At 40.6% G+C, this 27,334-nt stretch overlaps 1 protein-coding gene across 2 annotated transcripts; it reads right to left on the reverse strand.

The window, feature by feature from the left end:
- Nucleotides 1-442: 442 nt before the first annotated feature.
- On the reverse strand, nucleotides 443-27,060 carry adora2b (adenosine A2b receptor). Of its 2 annotated transcripts, XM_076274854.1 has the most exons (3): nucleotides 26,851-27,060; nucleotides 26,096-26,565; nucleotides 443-3,656 (listed from the first exon to the last, which is right to left on the reverse strand). In XM_076274854.1, the coding sequence occupies exons 2-3, from the start codon at nucleotides 26,419-26,421 to the stop codon at nucleotides 2,936-2,938; spliced, it is 1,047 nt and encodes a 348-aa protein (XP_076130969.1). In that variant the 5' UTR covers nucleotides 26,422-26,565; nucleotides 26,851-27,060; the 3' UTR covers nucleotides 443-2,935. The 2 variants fall into 2 exon arrangements, with proteins under 2 accessions (XP_076130969.1, XP_076130970.1); XM_076274855.1 differs by lacking the exon at nucleotides 26,851-27,060 and having other exon boundaries at nucleotides 26,096-26,755.
- Between the last annotated feature and the right edge of the window lie 274 nt (nucleotides 27,061-27,334).

The following is a 27,334-nucleotide window of genomic DNA, read 5'->3' on the forward strand; positions in this document are numbered from 1 at the left end:
AATGCAGACATATTCAAACAATAAGCACAGAGAGGCCGTAGGTTCCACTGATTTTAGAACCGTTAAGGGGAAGTGGGAACCGCTAAGGGGAAGGGTTACTACATATACCTGGCAAGATTTCATAAAATAGATGCCTAGAAACGAGAAATATAACGATTTATTCATAGATAATCATTCTTCTGCCAAGAAGTATATTTCTTCTATCAGAATGGTTGCCAAGCTTGTGCTGGGCTTTACAACGGCATTAAATGCAATTCAGCCAATCATAATTAAGGACCGGAACTATCTGTTTTAGAACAGTCATTTATGTATAAATAGGCTAACAGTGGGTACATTAACAAAACACACAAAATATCACTGTTGTAGAAACCATAGCCATTGTCTCATCATCAATGTGATTCCCATCCAAAATACTGATCTGTATTTTCGTAGATTCATCCTCTTTATTCCACTTTTAATATCATCATGATAAATATAAAAGTCTTAGCTTTATATAAACATACACTTTTATTAACAAAATAAGTCACAATACATACAGTTTTATTCATGTTAAATAACAATACTGGTTTACATTTGTTGTACGAATGACAATTTCTTCTTTGAGCACTGAAAACACCAAAACATTGTGAACCACCGTATATGCTGACTAATGACCTTACTGAAGCATAGTTTTTAAAATACACAATGTTTGTCTTTTTAAAAACACTGTTTATTGTTTTATTTTAATCAGTGGCAGGATTGATAAATCATCAATATAAAAAAGCGTTTTAGTTATTTACCACAGCTCTACTGGAATGCACATCAGTGTAAAAAGATTAATGGACAACAATGTAGAATGAAGTACAGGTTGGTCTCCAATGGAATGCCCACAAAGTCATTCCTCTAGTTTAGCCCTTTAAGTATTGAATGAACCATTTCATCAAGCTTTGCATGACACCCAGACTCAGAGTTGTGCCCTAGGAGTTTTGGCATTTCACATCAATCTCATCAATCGTCATTTACGTTATATTCCTTTGTAAAAGAGCTGCTGGATAATGCAATAAATAGCAACACTGTTATGGTACTGACTGTCATCACAAGGCGCCTCATAACACAAAATCTTTTTTTGTTTTTGTTTCTATAGTTTTCAATTCTGGTGAAAACAAACACATTAGTCACACATCAGTGCATTTGAAAGCTCGGCCAAGTACGCATACAGCACAGTGCAGCACCAGAAGACTCACAGTTAATAAAAAATGTTTCTTCTTGCGATCTACTCCGAAAACCATTATAAGCTCTAGGACTCCCATTGTAGTGTTTGTACAATGCTTGACTTCAAGCCGATATTGACGAGTGAACGGTCCTCCCCACCACACAGGAAATGTTCACAAACAACAAGCAAAGAAATCCTCTAGTCAGCTGTGCTGCCTGCAATGTGTTGAACGTTTACATTCGTAGTCTGCGTAGTGGGATGTCTACAGTTGTCGAAGCAGCTCTCATGTATTTATAGTTAAGGTCCTGCATTTTTTACTGTTAAAGATGGAAGCAGCTTTTATCATTTACAGTATGTCGATGCTTAAGTGCCATCCCCTATCAGAAACGTGTGTGTGTTTGGGTATATCCTGATGTCAGTAGTGGTTCATTGAATACACACATTCAATGACAAATGCTGCCCATGGCTTGGTGGGGTGACAGTTGGGCTGTCAGGACCCTGCCAGCACAGCTGGGACCAGGCTCTGCACATTTATGTGTGTGTGTGTGTGTGTGTGTGTGTGTGTGTGTACGAGGGCTGGGTCACAGCTGAAGCTCTTGGAGAAAAGGATCCTGATTGAAGCTTAGACAAATTAAGAATAGGGCTGAAATAGTTGGACTCCCTCTTAAGTGACCTGTTTAAGTGTCCACCGCTAGGATGATCATTCCTGAGCTTTCTAAGTTGAATCTAGAATAAGATTCACATGTGCATATACATATACACACACACACACACACACACATACAGAAAAGTAATTGAAATTCAAACAAGTCATAGTTCAAAATTACAAGTTTTCTGTTGGATGTTCTTTGTACAGTATATCCTCCACTATGGTAAATGGTAAATTGACTGCATTTATATAGCGCCTTTTTTGGCTCCTGCGAGCACCCAAAGCATTTTACATTATCATGCCTCACATTCACCCATTCACACACCGATGGTGGAGGCTGCCATGCAAGGCGCCAACCTGCTCATCGGGAGCACTGGGGTTAAGTGTCTTGCTCAAAGACACTTCGACAGGGTCAGGAGGAGTTGGGCTCAAACCAGCAGCCTCCCACTGGACAACTTCTCTACCTTCTGAGCCACTGCCACTAACTAAAAAGCATCTGTGAAATGCTTCAAAGCCGATAAGGACTTCTGCACGTTAATGATTATTTCAGTTCTTCAGGGTTTCTCGGATACTGCAGACATAAAGTCAGGTATTTCCTGCTTACACAGGTCCATAAGGGGCGCTTCCTATGACTTTTTTTCCTTCAACACACTGGCACAAGTCATCTTGTGCATCTCCGTTCTAATAATCTCTAACTAGTTTTATCCTTCGTCGGGGCTTAGATAATGGAGTGAATATTCAAGTTTGTACGTGTAGTTTGGGGAGACTGTGATCTGCTATAGTGGTAGTCTATGATGTAAGCATGAAGAGGTAAAACTATTCGATAAGTCCTGCATGACCGTTACCCTCAAACGGAAAAAAGATCCACCAAAGACAAAAAACAGCACCCGCTTTCAGGAATCAGACCAATGGTCCTGTGCTCATTTCATAAATAAGAATTCACATCCAAGGCATTTCAACGTGTATTTCTAGCATATCCTCTCATTCTATTCTGTAAACATTCCTTTACACATATTTCATGGTATAAAAAACACTGGAGACATTTAAAATTGGATGTTACGTGGGCAAAGGTTGGCTTCTCTCTCGTTGGCCTACTATAGCAGAGGGTCAATCGTCATGTTGATCTGGTCTCTGTGTCGCTTGCTGCCATTGGAGCTGAGGTACAGCTCATCCTTGCGGCACAGGAAGTGGCGCGTCAGAATCTTCCGGAAGGTGACCCTGAAGTCCTGTATGCGGTACGCGTAGATGATTGGGTTGACGGCCGAGTTGGCATGTGACAGGAGGATGGCTGTGTACATGACCTCCGGGGGCTTGTGCAGCTCTTCGTAGAACAGCGTGAGGCAGTTGAGGATGTGCACGGGCAGCCAGCACAGGGCGAACAGGCCCACGATGATGGACAGGGACTTGGCGGCGCGGATCTCCCGTTGCAGGATGCCATGGTGGTGGCTCTCGCCGTTGCCCACGCTGCACTTGAGCTCGATCTGACGCATCTGGCGCCGGGCCACGGTGAAGATCTTGATGTAGATACCCAACATGATGAGCAGCGGTGGCAGCACACAGCCGAAGAAGTTGAAGTAGACCATGTAGTGCATGTCCACCACCTTCTCGAACAGACATTTGAGCCGGCAGCTCTGCAGAAGGCTGCTGCTGCTGCTGCTGCAGCTGGAGTTGGCATATGGAAAGGTCTCATTCTTGCAACATGCCTCGTGCCACTCATTCCAACCCAGAAATGGAACAAGACCGATGACGAATGACAGGATCCATAAGATGGCAATAATCTCTCTGGCTCTCTTCCCTGTCATAAGCTCTTTGTATCTACAGGTGAAGAGGAAAAAGTTGAACATATCTGGAATGAGAATTTAATTACTACATGCTCCCAAAGTACCCATTTTTATAATTAATAAACTGCATTGTGTCATATATTTTGGATGATAGCAGGAAAATAATAAGATTTACAGGAAATTAATAAAATTTTATTCAAAATGGAAACAACTGAAGAAGTAAAGACAAACTTCCCATAACAACAACCAACTTTAGAGTGGAAAGTAACTACTTAAATAGTAGGAAAGTAACTACAGTATATCTGAAATATCAAGGAAACATTTCCACACTCTGTGGCTTTTTCACACAACATGCCTTTGAGCTTTTTGAATTAGGAAATAATTTCAGAGGTTTCAGAGAGTTCCTGAAAGTATACTTTCAAAGCATGTCAACCGTTTCTTTGTTTTACCATTACTGAGGTACATACTGTAATGAATTGAATAAATTGGTTTAGACCCCTCCAGACAGTTGCTGAACTGTAAGACTGGAATATAAAAATTATGGGCTGAGATAGAAAATAGAAACAGTGGCACAATCGTCCCACTGTTATGAATACTAGCCTAAATGATTACTGTAGGCGTTTTGACAACTACACTAATATGTCAGAGACTGCTGTGAAACAGTGGGCCAATCCCAAAGTGAGCCCTGAGGACTAAAGACTCACAGTCTTAATTAATCTCAGGTGTTAATTGAATGTCTCCAGACTGCCAGTGAGTGTAAAGAACTTTGTTGCCGTTGCATCGGTTGTGGAGACACATGTGCGCAGTTTCACGCGAGTCATCATTGCCCTTGGACATTTTCAGCCAGTTGGAAATTGGACTAATTTAATTTTTTATTTATTAATTTGTTTGTTGTCTGTCTTGTATGTCTTGGTGTCACGGGTACGCTGGCGACTACGCCGCTCCATCCGGCATCTTTTGCGTTTGTTATTTCTTAAATGTAGTTCTATGTCTTGGTGTCACGGGTACGCTGGCAACTACGCCGCTCCGTCCGCTATTGTCTTTGTTAGTCTGTGTCAATGACAATGTCTTATATGTGGAGCGCTTTGGGTTGCACTCTGTGCATGTTAAATGCGCTATACAAATAAAACTGACTTGACTTGACTTGACTTGAATTTCTTTCATGCCATGACATATTAAATCCACAACAATCTGGTTTTAGAACTTACCACAGCACTATCACAGCTACCACATTAGTTACTAATAACATCATATCTGCCTTAGACATTAAAAAGCATTGTGCTGCCCTTTTTGTTGATCTGTCAAAAGCATTTGATACAGTTGATCATCCCTTACTGTTACAAAGATTACATGATATTGGTTTGGATGATAAGGCATGTAAATGGTTTTGTAATTATTTGTCCCAGAGGTTTCAGTGTGTTAAGTCAGGAAATGTTAAGTCAGTTTTTGCCAATCACAAAGGGTGTTCCACAAGGGTCTATTTTGGGCCCAGTTCTCTTCACCATCTACATCAATGACATTGTCTCTTCTCTAAATGGTTGTCAAGTCCACCTTTATGCTGATGACACTATTTTGTATTGCATCGCTGACTCTGTTCAACTTGCAATTGATAATCTCCAGCTTTCATTTAATGTTCTTCAAGAAGCTCTCATTAATCTTAAATTAGTTCTAAATCAGAAGAAAACCAAATTTATGTTATTTAGTAGAGCAAGGAACACTGAGGTTAATGGCATGCAAATAACCACTGTAACTGGTTCAAGGATTGATAGAGTCTCTGAATACAAATATCTTGGTATCTGGCTGGATGAAAAACTCACATTTACCTACCATATAGCCATCCTAGCAAAAACACTGAGAAAAAAATAGGTTTCTTCTACAGAAACAAAGCCAGCCTCCCTATGGAAAGTAGGAAACAAGTTGTTGAAGCAGTTTTCATGTCAGTTTTAGACTATGGTGATGGGATATATAAAAATGCTACTGCTTGTTCACTTAAAGCCCTGGACTCAGTCTACCATTCTGCCCTGAGATTCATTACTGGTGATGGCTATAGCACTCATCATTGTGTCCTTTATGGTAAGGTGGGTTGGTCATCTTTGACAGAGAGGTGACAAAATCATTGGCATCTGTTTATTTAGGTATTGTTGGGAAATTACCAGGTTATATTTCAGACATGCTTGTGTGGAATTCTGGTCCCTATCAGACCAGATCAAATGACTGTTTGATGCTTAAGGTTCCTCGTATCCATTCTGAGTTGGGAAAGTCGGCCTTTTGTTATAGTGCCCCTACTTCCTGGAATAATCTTCAGTGTATAAAAATGAACTCTATACTTTCCTATAATCAATTCAGATCTGTAATCACAAACCTTCCTATGTCAATTTGTACCTGCTTTAAGTAAATGTCTTTATTATTATTATTATTATTATTTTATTTTATTTATTTATTATTTATTATTTTATTAATAATATTTTATGTATTTTTCCCCTCCCTCCTCTATAATGTATATCTTATTATTTATTTATTTTACTTTGTTTTATTTTATTTATAGGCCTAGACCTATACCTATACTTTTTTTTTCTCTCTCTTTTTACATTTTGTTACTTCATTGTTTCTGTTATCTCGGCTTCATTGAAAATGAGGGCTTCCCTCAATGACCCTCCGAGAATAAATAAAGGTTGAATGAATGAATGAATGAGTGTGTGAGGCCACATGTGCTCAGATAGGTATAAATGGGTTTGGGATAGCACTTCACGAGATCACATGTTACCTTGGTGACAAAGATGTTGCTGATACTTGCCGGTTTGGGAATTTTCATTTTAAGTTTGTTGCTTTAAACATGACCAAGGCACAGGAGACAACTGCCTAATTCCACATTCTTTCAAACTGTTTGTTTTACAAGCTGGTCGTGTGTCGTGCTGTTGTTTACCTTTTGTAATTTTCAAATTTCCCTATGGTCTCTGCGGTAAACGTCATATACTGCATTTCGTTGTCTCTGTACTTGTAGCCTACCAGAGAGGGTTAAAGCGGAGCTAGTAATCAAGGATATTTGCTTGTACTCTGCACAATACAATAAAGTTGAATCTAACTTAATCTAATCTAATCTAATAATGCTAATTTGAACTGTGAAAAATGTCCTTTGGTGAAGCCTGCACTGATGCAGACTCACGGAAAGGGCTTGGTAAGTGTGTAGGCTACTCTAGCCCTCACGCCATTTGAAATAGGCTACGACATTGGGACAGCCCTAAGCTCTTACGAATTTCGCGCGAAAGCACAGCTAGTCCAAGAGTCTGTGAGTGCGGACTTTGGGATTGGGCCACAGGGCACTTTTTCGACAGGTTAAATTTTGTTACTAGCCTACTGTAAAAAACTTCATATCCCTCTCTCCCTTTAATTCCTTTCACACAAAACGTTTGCTTATAAAAGAGTAAATCCTATATAATCTGTATAAATAATGGAGGTATGGGCACATTCAGACCTTATGTCATCCCTTCATAATGAATTTGATCGTAGGCCTAGTGTACTTTATTTATAACAACGGCCTGTTTAGTTCTAAAACACACTACCTAAATAATGCCTCTTGGTTATGAGTAGCCTAGGCTATGACAGTTTATTGGATAAGGCCTACACTTTATTTATTTAAAGTAAATTGATATTGCAACATAGCAGACTGCTGCATTTCATGCTGCAGTTTGTTAAAACCGACTGAACACACGTACATTCAAACGCTGAACACACTACCCCAGTGGTCCCCAAACTACGGCCCGCCACCTCATTTTAGGTGGCCCCCCAAAACATGTCCGTGGTATATAGGATCCGGCCCGCACGGGAGTACGACATCGTCAAACTATAACCTCCGTAATTTGCCCATTCATTCTCTATGGCGGGTCTTAACATTACACATGTAATACTCTTTTTGTCCACTGGTGGTTGTTTTGGAACTGTTTTGCGTTTGCCATCGAAAACGGAATGAAATGTATAGTAGACCTACTGTAGCCTACCTGCAAACAATGTAAGAGGCCTCTGCTGACTGCATCAGTGCTCAAAGTATTCTAAAAGTTTATCAATTAATTGTTAATAACTAACTTCTATTCAAGTCATAATTCTGGAACTTTCTGGTATAATTATTTATATTTTTTATTCACTCGTTCAAATATTCATACAGAGTTCACAAAGTTCTCATCAGGTGAGTAAAAGTTAGAATGGTGGTCATTTCAGATGTTTCTGCCACCACTTCATAAAACTCATAGTTTGAGAACTTTAAATTTGAAGGATATTGCTTGTTCACAACTTGAGCTGTGTATGCAAAGTTCAGAGTTCAAAATATACTTTTGGGACTCCCTGCTTATAGTTTTGAGAATGCTATTATTAGTATTATTTCATTTGAGCTACGTTTTACACTGATATGGCAAGATGGCAATATAAACACAGATAACAATGGTATTAAATTGCAATAGCCTATAGATTAAATGTAATGGAATATTCAACTAAGGTAGACTGCCTTTGTTCACAGCGCTAAGCTATTTATGGTTACTGATATACTCCGAGTCTCTGGCCCTCTCTTAGAGCCAGGCAGGCTCGGACTGGTAATCTGTACAACCGGGCAACACCTTACCATCTATTGATGTCATTGTGGTTGAGATATCTGACATTTTTCTGTTAAAGATTGGCATGGAGACAATGGGACATGATTGCCTTTGTCAGTGTCCTTATGTGAACTTGCACAGGTAAACTTGCTCATCTTTACTTGCGTACCACTTCACACCAGTGCTTCAGACCAGGGCTGATGCTTCAGCAATAGCCGTCACTGAAAAGCTGTAAGTGTTGTTGAACACAGCTGTTCTCACATTAGCTGATTGCGATAAACATAAACCATTGTTGCCTAATTACCAATTATTCATTACACCTGCGTGTAGTATCTATTTTTTTTGTGTTTTTCACATTTAGTATTTTGCAGTATTTTTAAAATACAAAAATACACACCAATAAAGTATTTTGAACAGGCAGATTACATCTTTATAGTTGGCCATATGATGACATACTTAGGTTAATACGTTTAGGTTTCACCAGTTAGGGCACCAAAATGGCCAGTAGCTGCACTGTGTAGCCTATCTTGACATGTCTTTACGTTTTGGGTTACAATATACAGGTAGTGGGCTCTCTGTTGATTTTAATGAGTAGGCCTAAGCCTAAAGTTAGAGCATTTCTGTCACAATTGACCAGACTTTGACATTTTGTCTTCTTTAAACAAAATTCTGGCTATGATTGATCCTTGTATTGCATCATGAGCCATCACTGCACCTATTGCATTCTACTGTAGCCTTAAGCCTAGCTCAGTCATTATGTTGTACCACATCACCCTCCATTAGAAGTGCAGTGAGCTGCATTGAGCATAATAAACTGCATTTAGAATTCCAAATCCATATTTCTAGATATTTTGGTAAAAGCAACTTAAAAGTAATACAATAGTAGTGTAATGCCTTACGATTCAGAGACAGTATATTATAATGTAATGAATTACTTTGAAATGACAGTAATAAGTATAATATATTACGATTTTGAAGTAACTTGCCCAACACTGATTAAACCACATGTCACTGCTTGACTAAATGAAAAATATAGGCTGAACATGCATGAAGATCGTCATAGTTGACAGAAATTACGATTTGTGCCAACATGTTGTAGAAACACAACCACAGCCTTTAGGCCTATTTGGTGCAAATCTTCTACATTGGTTATAGTCAGCGATTCACATTAACTGTAGGCTATCACCACAAGTGTATACTCAGGGCCGGTTCTCCCTATACGCACACTACGCAAGTTGCGTAGGGCCCCGCAAGTAATGAAGGCCCCCTCCCCCGTCTCCTCTTGAGTCAAGCTAGTGACAGACAAGTTAGTAGGCCCTATAGCGACAGTGCCTCATACATTAAGAAGATGAACATGAAACCGAATTACCATTCAGGGCATGACAAACGGAAGAAACGCCACGAGAATGACAGCGGGAACAGCAGTCGGGTAAACTTGCGTTCGTTCCATGGTTTGATGTCAACATGCGTCTCTCCAGCGCGTGTTGCTGGTCTAGCATAGGCCTACCTAACAGTGAAGTGAATCCCCTGATCTGTCTGCGGCTTGCTTGCCAGCCTTTCCCAGTCACAGTACTTGGCAAAGTTGTGAAATATAATCGCATATTCCGTTTGTTTGAATGCGGGCGACTGGCTACATTTAAAAAAAAAATGACGGCATTGAAATAATGGAATTTGTGCTCTCTGATGGGACATGGGGAGGGTAGGTCTGTTGATCGTGGGGAGGGGGAGTTGCGCCACGAGTAGTTAAAGCAGGCGTAGGATGACAGCAGAAATGACAGCAGAAACATGCGAGGACCCGTCGAAACTAATAGTTGATTTCACTCTTCCCATACATTTTTAAAAGAACTAATTGTTTTACAATGTTTCAGTCAAGCTTTATAGCCTACAACTGAACGTATGCAAAATGGAAAGTAGGCCTAGCCTAATGTATTAACTTTGATTCGCTGTGCTGCATGGACAATAGATGCACATCGTAAATTAGGCCTATATGAAGTATTAAAATGATTGTTTAAAATAGTCTACGTTTGAAAAAAATATTGAAATAATAAGAGAATCAGGGGAGCCAGTTCATAGCCTACAGTATGTCTTTGGCAAGTAGCCTACTACAGACACACAGGTGAAGAACAGTCAGCCAGTAAGTAGGCTAGCACAACCAGACCCTTACAAAAAAACTGCATTACTTCAAGTGTCAAACACTATATTTGGTAACTTCCATAGACGTCCAAAATGGGGTGGGATGATTGTATTGGGAGCACTGAGGTGTCAGACGATACTGTAAAAAATGGTTACATTTTGGCCCTCAGAGTTCAGGTAGGAGGGCCCCTTAGCAGGATTTTGCTTAGGGCCCCATGGAGGTCTGAACCGGCACTGTGTATACTAAACGTGTTTGCCCAAGTTTGTGTGCCGTCATCACATTTTGCAAAATTAGGCTACCTTCGTTACTAACCTACCAGTTGATACTTTTTACGTGCATCGACTCGCGATTGATTGTGCATCTAATGTAACACTCGGTGGAGAGACTTCCACTTTCCAAGTTCCACTTTTACTGTCGTTGTGAGCTAAAAGGCTACTATATGGGAAATACTTTGAAGTTCCTTTTGAGTCCAAACATGAATAGGTTTTTAAACCTGTGCTACACTTTCCCACCAAGTTGTGCGAAAATTGTAGGTAGGCTACCCGGAGTTTTTTTATGTTGACAGACAAACCGCACTACAGTAGCCTACATGGTGCAGTAAATGGAAGCTCTTCGTAGCGCGTGCAACTTACGTCTATAAAAACAATATATTTATGGAATAAAATTAGACACCTCTGATTGCTGTTTACGGTTAAACTGCGATGATGTGAACACCAGCCAGCGGAGGGCACTAGGGCATATAGACTAGGCTACCATCAGAGCCCGTCTACGGAGAGCCTTGCCACTCCGTATTAAGTCCCATTGTACCGAATTTTGGTTGCAGTTCCACTAGATTTCCACTGGGGGCGATCGCCATGAGTGCAGAATGAATGGGAGTCAATGGAGCTAGACGGCTAAATTTGCCTCTTTCACCTGATTGTCGTTGACAAATCTCAGATTTGATTGTAGTTTGTATAACTTCAACATGGGTTATAGGTCAAAAGTTGAATGAACGAGTACTTATGTCCTTTTGATTTCTTACAGGTTGGGTCGTTGTTGCCCATAACACGCTAGCATTGTGCTAATGAATGACGTCATTGACACGTTTGAAAGGCTTTTTAGAACAATTAAGTGACTTTAAAAAATATAATACTCAACCAAGTGTATTTTCTTTGCCTCCCCTTTCGAAAACAATATTCAAATTACTTGGAAAAAAATTATATCCAGAGAAAAGTGGATTTTGAGGGGTACAGCTCCATAGACCTCCATGCATTCTGCACTCGTGGACGAGCGCCCTCATGTGGAACCACAGAAGGAACTGCAACCAGTTCAGAAACCGGAAGTTTTCCGAGAGTGGCAGTTCTCCCCTTATTAGACATTCTCTGCTACCATGCATGGACTCGTAGGCTATATTTCCCCACAAACCAAGCGGCTGCTTGGACAAATCCACTTGAGGGGTGGGGCAGGGGGGGGCGATCGTAACACACACTGAACCTGTCATGAAGAGGCCAAAATGATTGACCTGTCACCCCCCAATCCAAATGGATCCATCTGCATTCATAGGCTAAGCCTAGGTCTACATGACGGGCCCTTTACTGTCTATGGACGGGCCGCAAATAGGCTAAATAACTTAAAAAATAAAAATAAAAAAAAATCCCGGAGGTGACCGGCCCATATGTGGACCGGCCAACCGGGCATTTGCCCGGTTGTACAGATTACCAGTCAGAGCCTGTGTGCTGCCGTGTCAACAAACGGCGTTTTAGCTTCTTAAACGTCACATTTTGCGCCAGAAAATCCTTAACGTCATTCATTAGCAGAAAGCTAGTGAGTTGTGGGCAACAACGACCCAACCTGTAAGAAATCGAAAGGACGTAAGTACTCGTTCATTCAACTTTTGACCTATAATCCATATTGATCTTGCAGAAACCACAATCCAATCTTCGATTTTTCAAGGACAACCAGGTTAAAGAGACACATTTAGCCGTCTAGCTCAGTCCGTGTACCTTCTGTTCATTTGATTTTCAAGGTTGAAACATCAAAAAACGGATTTGAAGACCTTTACCTAAAACAGTACTTCCCAGAGAAAAATAAAACACACATATTGAAGCATTTTGTGGAAAAAAATAATCAAATATACAATGAGGGTTTGAATTTCAATATTGTAATTTCAATTAGTCATTATTCAAGTTAAAAATGAAAACCCAGGCACTCACTGAATGCTGACAGCATTTTTTTGCCACTGCGAATGGATTATTGCTAGCCTATAATATGTTCGAGGGAGCAAGATGGTGATGTTGAAGGACCGTGATCTGCACATAGAAAAAAAAACATCGCCAGAACATTCCAAGCTTCTCATTTTGATCGATATGTAGGCCTAATTTATGTCCCAGGTGTGCTAGGATGGGATTAAGGTTGCGTGCACCCTTCGAAGAAAGAGGGGAAATGTCACTGAAAAGACAATCGACATCATGCATTTATTTGCCTATGTTTTGTAGGTATATGCTTAGCTTAACAGTTTAAACTGCAAAAAAAAAATTGTAACGTTGGTACGTTTGACTCGTATCGGACTCCCATAATGCCATGTGCATGTTGGAATGTGATATATCGGTTTTAGTAGGCCTAGTTGTATTTGCATTTACCTTGTGGTGTGTTAGCATGTGTAGTCTTTCCTTGGTTGTACCCATAGACTGTATATATATATATATATATATATATACAGTCTATGGTTGTACCTCATGTGTTTATTCATGTGTGTGACCCGTTCGTGTATTGCGCATGTGTTAGTGACTACCTTGTGTGTTCTATAATGATGTTTTGACCTGTCTGTGTTCCCCGCTCCTGACCCAATAAATGTACTGATTTGAACCTTGTTGCCTCAGTTGTTACAATATGAATATAAATATAAATTAGTTGTATGTCACTTTGAACAGAAGCATCTGCGAAATACCATTATATCATAACCATAACCAAATACGTCCTTGGTCAGCTGGCTACTAGCCTATGCTTCCTTAGGCCTTATCTTCTTTCTCCATTACTATTCTCCTTTACCAACATAATACAGCAGGGCTCTCAAGTTTTGAAGTTTGCAAGGAGTGAGACTTTGTTTCTCAGGGGGAGGGGGCGTGGCATTGGCACAGTGCCACGCCCCCTCCCCCCTGATCGAAGTACATGAAAGTCCTACGCCTGCTTTAACTACTCGTGGCGCAACTCCCCCTCCCCACGATCAACAGACCTACCCTCCCCATGTCCCATCAGAGAGCACAAATTCCATTATTTCAAACACACTGTTTTATTTATTCTAGAACCCTATAGTAAATAATAATAACATAAATTATAATAATAATTTCACCCAAATGGGCCCTTTGAACAGCAGTGGCTCATTCTGCTCTAAACAAACAAATGAGAAAAAGCACATTTAGCCCCAAAATGGTCTCTTGAACAGTGGTGGTTCTGTCCGTGTGTGTGTGTGTGTGTGTGTTTATGAGTGATGTTGTGTGTTATAAGTGTTTGTGGCAGATTTTGATGCCTTGATGACTGATAGTGGGGGCTCCCATTTAAAGCACGGTGGTTCAATGTCAGCCATTTTCACAGTCATGAGGCCATCCTTAAAAATATTCTTGTTTGCAGTAACAGCCAAAAAAAAAAAAAATGGGTCGGTAGGTAGGTCAATATAATTTTTTTTCAAGATTCAAAGTAAAAAAAAAAGTAAAATTTTGGTCATGGTGATTACGTAGGTATGAATTTAAACAAATGTGCATATTGTGACGTAACTGACTGGGTCCTCAACCCGTGCCTTCAGGCGCATCACTGCAAACCTCAATCTGATGCAGGTTATGTAAACCAGCCTTTCTCAAACTTCTTTGACCTGAGGCCCAGTCATGGCAGACTTTGGGGTCATAGGGCTCATCTACACGTACCCAACCCCACTCCCTCCAAATCAAATTGTCATTATCATTATCACAATCATTATTATGCCTATATTATTATACATGCACTTTCACTTAAATGTTTTGTGACATGCACATCAGAGGACTGCTTTACTAATGATACTAACGATATAATTCGTTTCATTGCTTTTGCTGCATGATGCTTGCATAAGAAAATAAATACTTTTCAAAACAGCAACAATTATATGGGTGCTATTGTTTTGGGATGTTTTCCTCATGCAAACATCATACATTGGTAGGAAATGGAGAAAAAAAATACATGTTTTTTAATGAAGTTTAATTTGAATGCCTGAATGTAAGGATTCAGGAAACACAATACCAGCTTTTTTGGCGAGCAGATAGGCGTAAATCACTGAGCTGTCGATTTTTAACAGATAGAAAGAAGGCTACAATAGCTTTTGGCCACGTTATATTCAAATTTGACTATACAATACTCAGTGCTATACAGTGTTATTACAGTCTCTGCACCGTTTCTATGGAAGTTCCACAAATCAACGTTGTTCAATTAAGTGTCGTTAAACAAGTAAATAGCATTCAACAGGTTGAAGCGGAGCTTTGATACCAACGTTATCGATTAGTTTCAGTTTCTCTCGCGCAGACGCCTGCATTGAATGAACGCTCATACCACCACTTTATTGTACTGGCTCCATGTTTAATGACATCGATAGCAGAAACGTTTGTTTTCTTTTTTGTCGGTCCGCGGTATCTTGATCAACTGCGCAGCAAATTATCAGACGAAGCACCGGGCCTAATTTCACTCCACGACTCCGCGGACCAGCAGTCTCCACGTTGCAGACCCACATCAAAACAAAACTATTTCCTGATTGGTTGAGAAATCCTATTTTCTGATTGGCCGATAGGTTAGTACCTGAGCAGCAGCTCTCTGAGCTGAATGAGCGCACAGACAGCAACGTTGTGTGACACGTTTGTAAAATATAGCCCTTAGAAATATCTGTGCGGGCAAGTTAATAATTTCTCGGAGTGAGAAATGCCATGTGTGGCGTGTGAGCGTGTGAAGTCATTGAAATGCGTGTGTCTCACGCTCAATGCATGAGACTTGAGAGGTCTGATACAGGCAACGATAGGCTAGTCGCGCATACAGAACAACAGAGGAGCCCAAATGCATATTTTCGTGCCTCGTACTAGGCCAGAATTGTTCGATTTTTTTCCAGCTCTGCGTTCTATGGCTTCCACTCCCCTTGCTCCTAGTTGTAACGTAGCTGACATTTCTGCGTAAGTTAGCTTGTTTACAAACATGTCTCTAATTAAAATGTCATAGGTTTCAATGTAGGACAGCCTAGCCACAGTAATTCACATTATTGTTGTGCGGATTTTGGAATTCGGTCGTGGGGATACAAAGTTTAATATCCAAAACAAAAACACGAGGGAATTTCATATTTTGTTTTTTAAAAATACAGATATAAGGTCGTTTTTCGATTTTCAATTTTCGTTTCGAATTTGAAAATCAAATGAACAGAACGTACACGGACCCCCCTTATTCGTGATCGCCCCTAGCGGAACTACAGCAGATTGCAGGTACAATGGAGTTCAAGGAATTATCCGGAGTAAAATGCACTTTAGATCGATTTCCGGATGATTGGGGGTACATACGTTGAGTTGACATCAAAATTATGTCATTCGGATGTGTTTTGAGAAAGTTCGATTGTACCGTTTTCAGTCACAACTCGTAGCCTGGAAGTGAGCGGGGCATTTCAATTGCGCTGCTACAAAATGCTATTTTTGTACCTCTTCTACAGTTCCAAACAACATAACACTTACGTGGTAGTGAGTAGAGGGTCCCTAAAGCCAAACCGAAGTATCCCGAGGTCTTTATGTGGTCGAATAGAGAGTCCAGAATGAATTTCATCAAGCCAGTACCTTTACAGAAATGTTGCCATCTTTGCCGCCACCTTGAGGGGAAAGTCCGTAGGAGTCTTATTGCTGAGTGTGTTGTAACACGCTCTGGAAATTCACAATTTCGTCGCCGTTTAAAAAAAAAAAAAAAACATAGTCCAGTATTTCTTTCGAAATTGAAATGAAGTTGTATGGACTGGACTATGTTTTTTTTTTTTTTTAAACGGCGACGAAATTGTGAATTTCCAGAGCGTGTTACACAGCAATAAGACTCCTACGGACTTTCCCCTCAAGGTGGCGGCAAAGATGGCAACATTTCCGGAAAGGTACTGGCTTGATGAAATTCATTCTGGACTCTCTATTCGACCACATAAAGACCTCGGGATACTTCGGTTTGGCTTTAGGGACCCTCTACTCACTACCACGTAAGTGTTATGTTGTTTGGAACTGTAGAAGAGGTATAAAAATAGCGTTTTGTAGCGGCGCAATTGAAATGCCCCGCTCACTTCCAGGCTACGAGTTGTGACTGAAAACGGTACAATCGAACTTTCTCAAAACACATCCGAATGACATAATTTTGATGTCAACTCAACGTATGTACCCCCAATCATCCGGAAATCGATCTAAAGTGCATTTTACTCCGGATAATTCCTTTAATAGGGAGTGATCTGGCTCTCCGTAAACGGGCTCTGATACAAACGAACCTCGCGCCAGAGAATGTCTAATAAGGGGAGAACTGCTGTGACTCTCCGATGTGAGTCGCTACCCGATGTGAGTCACGCATGCTCAGATGTATAGGTTTTACGGCATAACGCCAAGGGATCCGACTGAAATCCATAAAATAATTCACTTTTCTGTTTCAAAAACGTTTTAGCTATCTAAGATTGTTTGATTGCTAACGTTAGCAAACGCCATTCAAGTGACAGCCTTTGTTGTGCTTGATTGCTTACTTACTTGCCAGCAGTGAACAAACTTAATTATGTAGGTCAATTTTTATTGATATTACAGAAGTCTCCCGCTAGCAGGCTACTTCAGCCTCTAATCTAGAACTGACATTAGAGATCATGCCGTGAAAATGTGATGCTAAATAATACATTACTGCTGTGTAGGCTAATGTCATTATTCTGTGGCTAACAGCACAGGTAGTCGCAAAGTAGCAAAGTGACGCATGCGCGACTCACATCCGGTAGCGACTCACATCGGGGAGTGACACTGCCACTCTCTGAAAACTTCCGGTTTCTGGACTGGTTGCAGTTCCTTCTGTGGTTCCACATGAGGGCGCTCGTCCACGAGTGCAGAATGCATGGAGGTCTATGGAGCTGTACCCCTCAAAATCCACTTTTCTTGGGATATAATTTTTTTTCAAGTAATTTGAGTATTGCATTCGAAAGGGGAGGCACAGAAAATACACTTGGTTGAGTATTATATTTTTTAAAGTCACTTAATTGTTCTAAAAAGCCTTTCAAATGTGTCAATGACGTCATTCATTAGCACAATGCTAGCGTATTATGTGCAACAACGACCCAACCTGTAAGAAATCAAAAGGACATAAGTACTCGTTCATTCAACTTTTGACCTATAACCCATGTTGAAGTTATACAAACTGCAATCAAATCTGAGATTTGTCATCGACAATCAGGTGAAAGAGACACATTTAGCTGTCTAGCTCCATAGACCTCTCCAGAATAAGTCCCGCCTCCTAACTTCCGTATCCATCCAACTTCCGGGCGTGGATTGTCTATGGGAAATAACATGGCGTTTTGAAAGATTGTACCTGTCAAACTCTGTAGGTGACAAAGTAGAAAAAGCTGCTGGGCAGATTGGCCTACACTACGGTGTTAATTTTAGGACATCCTCAGACTCAGGTGTCAGACTCAAAAAAACATCTGTCATCTTCAGACAAAACTGCCTCAGCGTCAGAAAAACCTCTGTCATCTTTAGACAAAACTGCATCAGCGTAAGAAAAACCTCTGTCATCCTCAGATAAAACTGCTTCAAATCAAACGGCCTCAGAAAAACATCTCTAAGGAGTCAGGTCTCAGAAAAAACGCTGTCAGAAAAAGTGGAGTCAGGTCTCAGAAAAAATGCTTTCAGAAAAAGTGGAGTCAGATCTCAGAAAAAACACTGTGAGAAAAAGTGGAGTCAGGTCTTAGAAAATCAGATCTCAGAAAAAACACTGTCAGAAAAAGTGGAGTCAGACGAAAAAGTCTCAAATGAAAAGTTATTGCGGGGAAAGAAGAAGACGACGGATACAGAACGGTGAGTTTAATATTATGCTTAATACATTTATTCTATCACTGGCATGTTATATTTGGTGCTTGGTTAGATGTAGAAATTATAAGTAAAGGTAGAAAGTGATCCAATGGTATACACATTGTGAAATCGATGTATGTAACTTAGCTAAACTCACTTCGCGAGTAACATTAGCAGCTGCTGTAAGGCACATACCGAAGTATGCTACGTACTACATACAGCAAAATAATTTGTTTTTCGTAGGACTACGGTACGTTCAATGAGCTAACCGTTTCCCAGTTGTACTCTACCTACCAGTAAGAAACCTGCATCATTATCATCATTATTCTCAAAACCCCATAAAGACAAATGTGCTATGCCATGATGTAATACCATATAATAGCCTACCATTATGATAATACCATTACATGAAATAGCAGGTAGTAACAACAAGGCACATTTCTCTAGTTAAGATAATATCATATCAAATTAATTCACTGCAGTTATTGTCCCCTGGGGATTACATGTCAAGTACCTGTCTATCTTTATGTCTGTCTATTATTGTTGTGCAATGACAATGACAACTGCTAACATTTTATAATGGTATTATATGGTATTACATCATGGCATAGCACATTTGTCTTTATGGGGGTTTGGGAATAATGATGTGATGATAATGATGCAGGTTTCTTACTGGTAGGTAGTGTAGGCTACAACTGAGAAACGGTTAGCAAAAGTAAGAAATAATGGTCCAGGTGTCGTTCTGGACTTTCGTGGTGGAAAAATGTTTAACCCACTTTTTCCTAGCTCATTGAATGTACCGTAGTACTACGAAAAACAAATATGTAGTACGTAGCTTACAGCAGCTGCTAATGTTACTAGCGAAGTGAGATTAGCTAAGTTACATACATCGATTTCCTACAATGTGAATACCATTGGATCACTTTCTACCTTTACTTATAATTTCTACATCTAACCAAGCACCAAATATAACATGCCAGTGATAGAATAAATGTATACGAGAATTTACCATGACGTCACAATACCAATATACATTCTTCTGGGTGGCAAAAGCTGAAGCATTCTCCATTGGCACTACTAGTAAACAAACCCTTCCATGTCATTTGACCAGGGCAGAGCGATCAAGAAAACAGAGTAAATGGCTTGAATGAATGATTTTCGTCTTGCGGGATGCTACGGGACTTCTCATTCATATTCATACGGTTATGGGAAGTCTCATTAATATGCAATGAGTCATACGTGTCTCTAGCCATGCTGCGTCCACTCTACCCCGTAGTTTGAACGAAGTGAAGTGTCAGTCGAAATCAAAGGCGAATGATGAAAATGCTACGTGAGGTAAATTGCTTGGGGAACCCGCCGTCGGCCGTAGCCTAGGCCTAATACATTTCAACAGGTAGGCTAAGTTAATTCAAAAACAGACGTGGTGGATATTCAGACATAGTTATAACATGAGAGACTGGCCGGTTGCACAAAACACCTTGTTCAGGTTCCCTTAAAATCTGATTTAAGGCCCCCTTAAAATAAAATCGGCTGCACAAACATATTTAAGTATTCTACTTCGGTTTCCTTATCATTTTCCCTCAAGTATTTAAGGTTTTCTCATTTTCTTATCTTATAAGAAATTCCGTTGCACAAACGACCTTAGCAGCCTATATAACCACACGAGGTTCGGTTCGCCAGGCAAAACGTAAAAAAAAAAAAAATGTTTATTTTGGTGCCCTGATGACAGTTAGGATAATATCTAACTAGCTAGTATTGTTCAATTCATGTCTATATATGGCTTTACTGATGAATGGATAAATGTCACCGAAAATTATTAAGGTAAGATAAGATCATAAGCTTGGGTTGCAGACTACGGCATAACTTTAGCAAGCTAGTTACAACTATGTCCGTTGAACGTAGCCTACCAGTTGAGTTATTCATTGCTAACATTAGCTATTGATAGGCCTACAGTAGGTGCATTAATAACTATAGCTAACATCGTAAAATTAATTAGTTAGTTATAGGCCTAGCTACTCAGATTTGTAATGCGTCATTCACTATCTGATTTTATCAACAATATGTGCACACAGCTTGCTATTTTTTGGACAGTCCCGTATTGACCAACATCTGCATCCTCAGAAAAGCAAGCACAAATTAGCAAACAATCTCCGTGGTTGATACTAAAGGGACAAAACTTAAGGTGCTTTGTGCAAACGGCCCTAAGGAGATAGCAATAACGTTAAATTAAATGCATAGTTATAGTTGTATGCTGCTGAGACCCTGAATTTCCCCTAGGGATCAATAAAGTATCTATCTATCTATCTATCTATCTAGTAGCCTAGGCTAGCCTACTATAGCCTAATGTGTAAATGAACCTCAGCCTGCCATTGAGTGGTTATTTTAGTGACTGTTGCTGTTTGACTTACAATCTGTTAGATGGTGTATTTCCCTGCTATCTAAATAAAAAGTCTATGATCGGGTTTTTGTTGCTCGGATCGGATACAGATGTAAGAAGTGGCTATCCGCCACCAGGCAGTCTTGCCATCTCCTCTGCAGCATTACTTTTGACGACGTCCACTAGCTTTAAACTTCACCCACAGGTTCCGCTGGATATTTTTTTTTCTTTCTGAAGGACATCGATAAAAACCCTACACTTTTTGCTGTATATCTGGCGGCACAACCCCAAACACAACACGTTTTCGTTATTGTTTCAACTTTGATCAACAACAATGTTTTAACTATGTAAGGTCAGTGGAAGCCGCTTGCGTTCTGCCACCCGGAAGGATCTTGGAGCCTATTGTTTACAAACATTCTGAAATGCCGTATTAAGCATAATATTAAACTCACCGTTCTGTATCCGTCGTCTTCTTCTTTCCCCGCAATAACTTTTCATTTGAGACTTTTTCGTCTGACTCTGTTTTTTCTGACAGCGTTTTTTCTGAGACCTAATTTTCTGAGACCTGGCTCCACTTTTTCTGATAGCGTTTTTTTCTGAGACCTGACTCCACTTTTTCTGACAGCGTTTTTTCTGAGACCTGACTCCTTAGAGATGTTTTTCTGAGGCCGTTTGGTTTGAAGCAGTTTTATCTGAGGATGACAGAGGTTTTTCTTACGCTGAGGCAGTTTTGTCTGAAGATGAAAGAGGTTTTTCTGAAGCTGAGGCAGTTTTGTCTGAAGATGAAAGATGTTTTTCTGAGTCTGACACCTGAGTCTGGTTTTTCTGACGCTGAGACAGTTTTGTCTGAAGATGACAGAGGTTTTTCTGACGCTGAGGCAGTTCTGTCTGAAGATGACAGATGTTTTTCTGAGTCTGACACCTGAGTCTGAGGATGTCCTAAAATGAACACCGTACTACACACTTCTGCCATCTAGTTTCCACTGGATTTTTTGATTTTCGGTGCCGTTTAAGTAGTATAGTCTATAGTATACTACTTAAACGGCACCGACAATCAAAAAATCCAGTGGAAACTACATGGCAGAAGTGTGTAGGCCAATCTGCCCACCAGCTTTTTCAACTTCGCTACCTACAGATGTTTTACCGGTATGATATTTTGAAACGCCATATTATTTCCCATAGACAATCCACACCCGGAAGTTGGATGGATACGGAAGTTACGGAGGCGGGACTTATTCTGGAGAGGTCTATTGACTCCCATTCATTCTGCACTCATGGCGATCGCCCCCAGTGGAACTCTGGTGGAACTGCATCCAAAATTCGATACAATGGGACTTAGTACGGAGTGGCAAGGCTCTCCGTAGACGGGCTCTGCTCGCGCCATGTTTGCTGTTTTGAAAGGAACCAGAAGTCGCTCATGTTAGTCGTTGGTGTCGATTCTGAGGATTTTGATTGGCCAGCATGGCTTTATTCCTTTCCCTACACTGCCACCCATAGGTTTGGCATAGTTATTATGGCGCTCGACAGCGTATTTATGCGGGTTGATGTAAATTACAATTTTTTTGAAAACAATGTTGTGTGCACGATGTTATTATTGGAAACGGAGGGGGGGAAATATCCGTTTCTCTAAATACCAGGTTATGTGTAAATGTGGCCTAAGAGGTTTTATACAACCAAACAAACATCCATAAAACCAGGCCACTGGCCAGGCTTCTAACTCAAACCTAGCTTTATTTGTCCAAACCTGTAGCCACACCAAGCAAGTGAAATGGCCTAGCGGCTGGTATTAGGCTTTTGATCCGAGTTTTTCGAGTATTTCAAGAACATCTATTGTTTGAGGATCATGGAGCATGATCGTTCAAAGAGGCAGAGAGTCACCATGACTTTGTAAACTTTGTAAAATTCAGTCATTAATTCAAACATGGGGTGCTAATCCAAATTCTCAAAGCTTTCTTCCCTCCATCCACCAAGTCAGCTCACTGCAGCTCTTCCGAGAAACACTGCTCGGTGATGCTGCAGTGATTGATTCAACATGCCAGCCACCTTGTCCTTATCTCGCCGCTCCTGGGATACATGAGGCCCTTCTGACAAACAGCAGCTTGAGGACCTCTTCATCTTCTTAGTACTACCTTCTGTGTCATTCATTTAGCCTCTACAACACCCACTTTCCCCTCTCCAAAGATCACCACAGAATGAAAATAGCAACAGTCTTGCATTCACTTGAATAATTATACTTCCTTGGGGCTTTGTGGGTGAGATTGTTTGTCCATTTAGCAGCTGGCAAAGCAGCCCTCAAAACCACTCAGTTATGGCAAATACAGCTCTTGCCTTATGAAAGTAAATGAGATTATGCCACTCAGTGTGATAAAAGGCTGTAACACAGCATTTCATTTGTAGTGCGCTAAATGATTGAATAAGTAATCTTTTACAGGAAAAGGCAATATTGTATTAATGTCCGTTTTCAGTTATTTTCCAGAGAACCTGAGCACCCCAATGATTTTTAATGCAAACGTGTATTTCATGCTGCACATCCAGACATCTAATCAAAGTTCAGAATCATGTTGTCAGGCTTCTTTTTCTGCTCTCTGCTAGTTCTCACGTCCAGACTCTTTATCATGGCATTATATCCCAGTGCATGTGCATTGCCAAACTCAACATGTCTGGACATAAAACAGAACAATAACAGCTCATGTGGTGTGGTCGTTTCTTTCCCTTCTCTCTGCTACTTCTCACGTTCCGACTCTTTTATCCTGACAACACCAGTGCATGTGCAACACATGAAGGCAGTGTGCTCTGTCTCCCCCCCCCCCCCCCGTGGGCACATGAATTGAGGAGCGGGAGGATTAGTTCTGGCATGAGGACGGGCCGCTGGCATCCCTCTCTTCCCCTCCCGCTGTATCAGCCACACTCGCTCCATCCCGGCGCGTAACCCTCGCCTACCCCAGCCGCTTGGCCGTTTCCGTCCATCCCAGCAGGCATTTCCCGTTTAAATAGCATGCAGAAAGAAAAAAAAAGTCTAAAATGCATGCAGCTGCTGCTGGGATTAAGACCACAGCCCTGGTCTTAAGCATGGGAAAGACAAAAGACATGGACCCTCTGGTGCATCAAGCCTTGATTTCCTCACTGGAGCAAACGTACCCACTGCAGTATTAACAGAACACTGAAACAAGAGAGTGGTGTTTCATGTGTTCTAAAACATAAATGGCCAAATCAATATTGTAATAAGCCTGCTGCCTGTCTGCCAGGGGCCTTTATATTAAATTGAAAGAGCCCTGCTATGAATCACAAGGTTTTACTGATATTTAGCTGGCTGGCTGAGAAGCAGAGACGCGGAACATTGACCACTGCTCTTCATAGTACGCTTTGCTACTTTGCCGTGGTGACAGATGCGTGCAGACGTTAGGGCGATGGTGAGGACAGTAATGTTCGAGCTCTGTGCAGTGTCCCCTGTATTTAAATAGAGCCTGACACAAAACACTTTAGAACGGGGAGGGACCTCCTTGCCTCCAGCCTTTGAATTTGTGTTCAATGGAAGGGGTATTGCAATGTCCAAGTACCGTTACGCAATGCAAATCCTTCTGTTTGGGGGGGGGGGGGGGGGGAACTCTAACCAGACGCTGATACTTAGTGACCATGGAGAAATGAAGGGAAGGGAAAAGGAAGGGAATGGGAAAAATGAAGGAATTATTTGGGATAGTAAAGGGAGGATGACGTTAGTGCTACAATTTGGTAGGGAAAACTGAGTAAGATTAGTTTCAGTATTTCATGGAACCTGCAAAACTCTGGGAGCCAGTGGTGCCATTGAACATAAAGTTCCCTGCAAACGTGTGAGCACTCTGGGCAGGTAGGTTAGAGGTGGAGCTCTGTGAGGAAGCAGAGCGGCGGTGAGAAGCAGCTCTGATTTGGCTGCTCTGCTGGATCTCACGGAGTACAGTCTGCCCTTCCACTTCCACCACAGCCAGCTGTGAAAACACCATGATCTGAGAGAGGACCACAATCTGAGCTCTTTTGACCCTCGCTCTCTTTCTTTTTTCTCTCACTTTCACACACACACTTTTACATAGAGACACACACTTCATGTCATTCAATCAGCTCTCAAAATAACAGGAGAGGACATAGCAGAGGGGTGGCCAGCTAGCCTGCCTACTCCTCTTGCGGTTATGAGGTGTTATGTTTTTTTTAGAGCCAATGGAGATATTCTCTGCATATTTCATTCAGCCAATATGATGAAAACATTGCTGTGCCTTTGGGGGACTGAGCTGGATAATATTATATGTCTCATATTTGCATACATATGACCAATAGTCTTAAGTAATAACATGTCTAAAATAAGCTTGACGTTTTTCCAAATTTCTTTTTCATTTCATCCTCCTCATGGTCCCTTAAGTGATGAAGTAGGCTATAGATAACATCTTGTGTTTTGTTAAAATATCACATAGTTCTACTTATGTGACCTTGCGCCTACTTTTTGGCCATTGCCATTGCTAGTAAAAATCCCAATAAAACCAAAAATATTCAGAAAATATGTTCCTCCATTTCCTATTTGGAGTCTAAAAGCTGTGTCCTCAACATTTTCCCCTAAAGTCAGCAGTATACTCAAACGGTTCCATTCCATTCTGACAACATATCTCAACCTACATACCACTGTTAAACAGAACACTATTGAACAACCTTTTACCTACGCACAAATTAGAGCGTTTCTAAAGTATTCACAATTCCCTATCTGAGAAGGCTTGTCATCAAAATCAAATGATTTAATGTGATACTTGAATCTGAAGTTCCATTGGCTGTCAGTGTTGTTCATCAGTTTTCCAGAGGTATTCATTTGTACAGCATTCAAGCCATTTTAACTCACAGAAGGGACAAGACCATAGCCTATTTCTTCAAACAAAACAATCCCATTTGTATTTTTTTTAAATTCTATGTCAGGTGTAATAATGTATAGCCCAGTTTGACTATGATTTTAAACTTTTGCAAATCTATACACTTATTGAGACCTGAACATTTCTTGAAATTATTTTAGCTTAGGCTATCTGCTTTAGAATGAGAGTTCCTTTTTAAATGAGAGTTTCGTATTAAATACAGAAAATATGATTAGGTACTATCAATTATAGTGTATTTTCTATGCTTCTGGAAAAGTTATTCTCATCTGATTAGATCCGAAAGTCTCGTATTTAAACGGAATCAGACAAATGACATTCGGAAAGCCGTGTTGTTAAATTAAAAATAGCCTAATTAATATCAGCTTTGATCTGTCATCTTCAGTGATGAAGATAGTGGTCTCTTCCTTTCAACCATCACGAAGGGAAAGTGTTGAGCATATATATAGACAAATACCAAGTGACTCACCTTAGGGGAATTTTAACAGCGAGATATCTGTCAATTGCGACCGCCAGAAGACTAAAAATTGAACTCTGGGTGAGAACTAAAACAAAACAAGCGAGAAAAAGGCATCCGTAGAAATCCGAAGGCAGACCGATGCTGATGGTGATGGCAAAAGGTATGGCCAGGCAGCCAACCAATATATCTGCCACTGCCAAAGACACTAAAAAGTAGTTCGTCGCGTTCTTTAGTGTAGTGTTGATTGCAACAGCCCAGCACACCAAAACATTGCCGGCGATCGACAGAACAGCAATTATCAATTCAATGGCAATGTATATATGAGGCTTATTCATCTCCGCGAAATGTTAACATATGTGCATGGATCATCGAAAAATACTTCATCAGTTTTCATTCTGGTTTGGGCTTCTCGGGAAAAAGGGCAAAATCTTGCAATAATCCACTGAGTTTTCAAAGATGCATTTTGCGTAAACAGCCATCTGAGGAGGAGAAAGAGATTCGTTATAAACAGCATATTATAGCCTAAACTGTAAACTATAAAATTATCAGAAATACTTCCATTAGGCTAAATTTTTCATAATTTGAGTAGGCTAGCCTACGCGACACTAGAATACCAGCAAAACACTTGCTGGTTGCGATCACCATTAGGATAATGCTAGATGTGCAATTATGGCTGTACAAAACTTGAGAACAGTTATGTTTGTGAGACTTCGAACCTCACCAAGATGGTAATCTCTATGTGGAAATAGAATAAAGTTTCTTACCTCACTTTACAAAACTCATGCCAGTGTTGTTCGCAAATCGTGAAGCGCGTCACTCTGAACGGTCTCCGGTTTCATGTTGCGGCCGTAAGGAGAACCCTGCTCAAGTCATGGCTTTTCAAGCAGCTCCGCGAGAAAAAGAGCATCTTGGTTATAGCCACGCCCCATCACGATACCCAAATATGACTACATCAATGGGTCGAAATACCATGATAAAACCCCTGTTAAGTGATAAATAGGCTACTGATGATCAACAGATATAGCCTAGAGCTAATCACTCAACAGAAATGCTTTAAAAAGAGATACAGTGTTGTAGGCTACCTGCTTAACGAGTTTATATGGATCTGTTTACTTGTGTTACATCCACTATGTAAATATATGTGTGCATAGACATAGCCTACTGTAGGCTACAGGCAGGCAGTAGCCCATGACTAATGCGAGCTGTTGAGAGCAAGGTTTGGAGTTAACTGATGCGTCAGTGTGCCTA

Source organism: Alosa pseudoharengus, unplaced genomic scaffold (genome assembly GCF_046254945.1).
Source record: "Alosa pseudoharengus isolate Yale_2024_CS ecotype anadromous, Long Island Sound unplaced genomic scaffold, YU_APseudo_1.1 YU_APseudo_1.1_scf_8, whole genome shotgun sequence".
NCBI classification, from domain to species: Eukaryota; Metazoa; Chordata; class Actinopteri; order Clupeiformes; family Clupeidae; genus Alosa; species Alosa pseudoharengus.

What these genes read in the sequence shown, in the direction of transcription:
- adora2b (XM_076274854.1), bottom strand. Translation starts at nt 26,421, where the DNA reads ATGAATAAGCCTCATATATACATTGCCATTGAATTGATAATTGCTGTT. An exon ending in GCTGTTAAAATTCCCCTAAG is followed by an intron (nt 3,657 to 26,095) that starts GTGAGTCACTTG and finishes CTTCACCTGTAG; the next exon opens with ATACAAAGAGCTTATGACAG.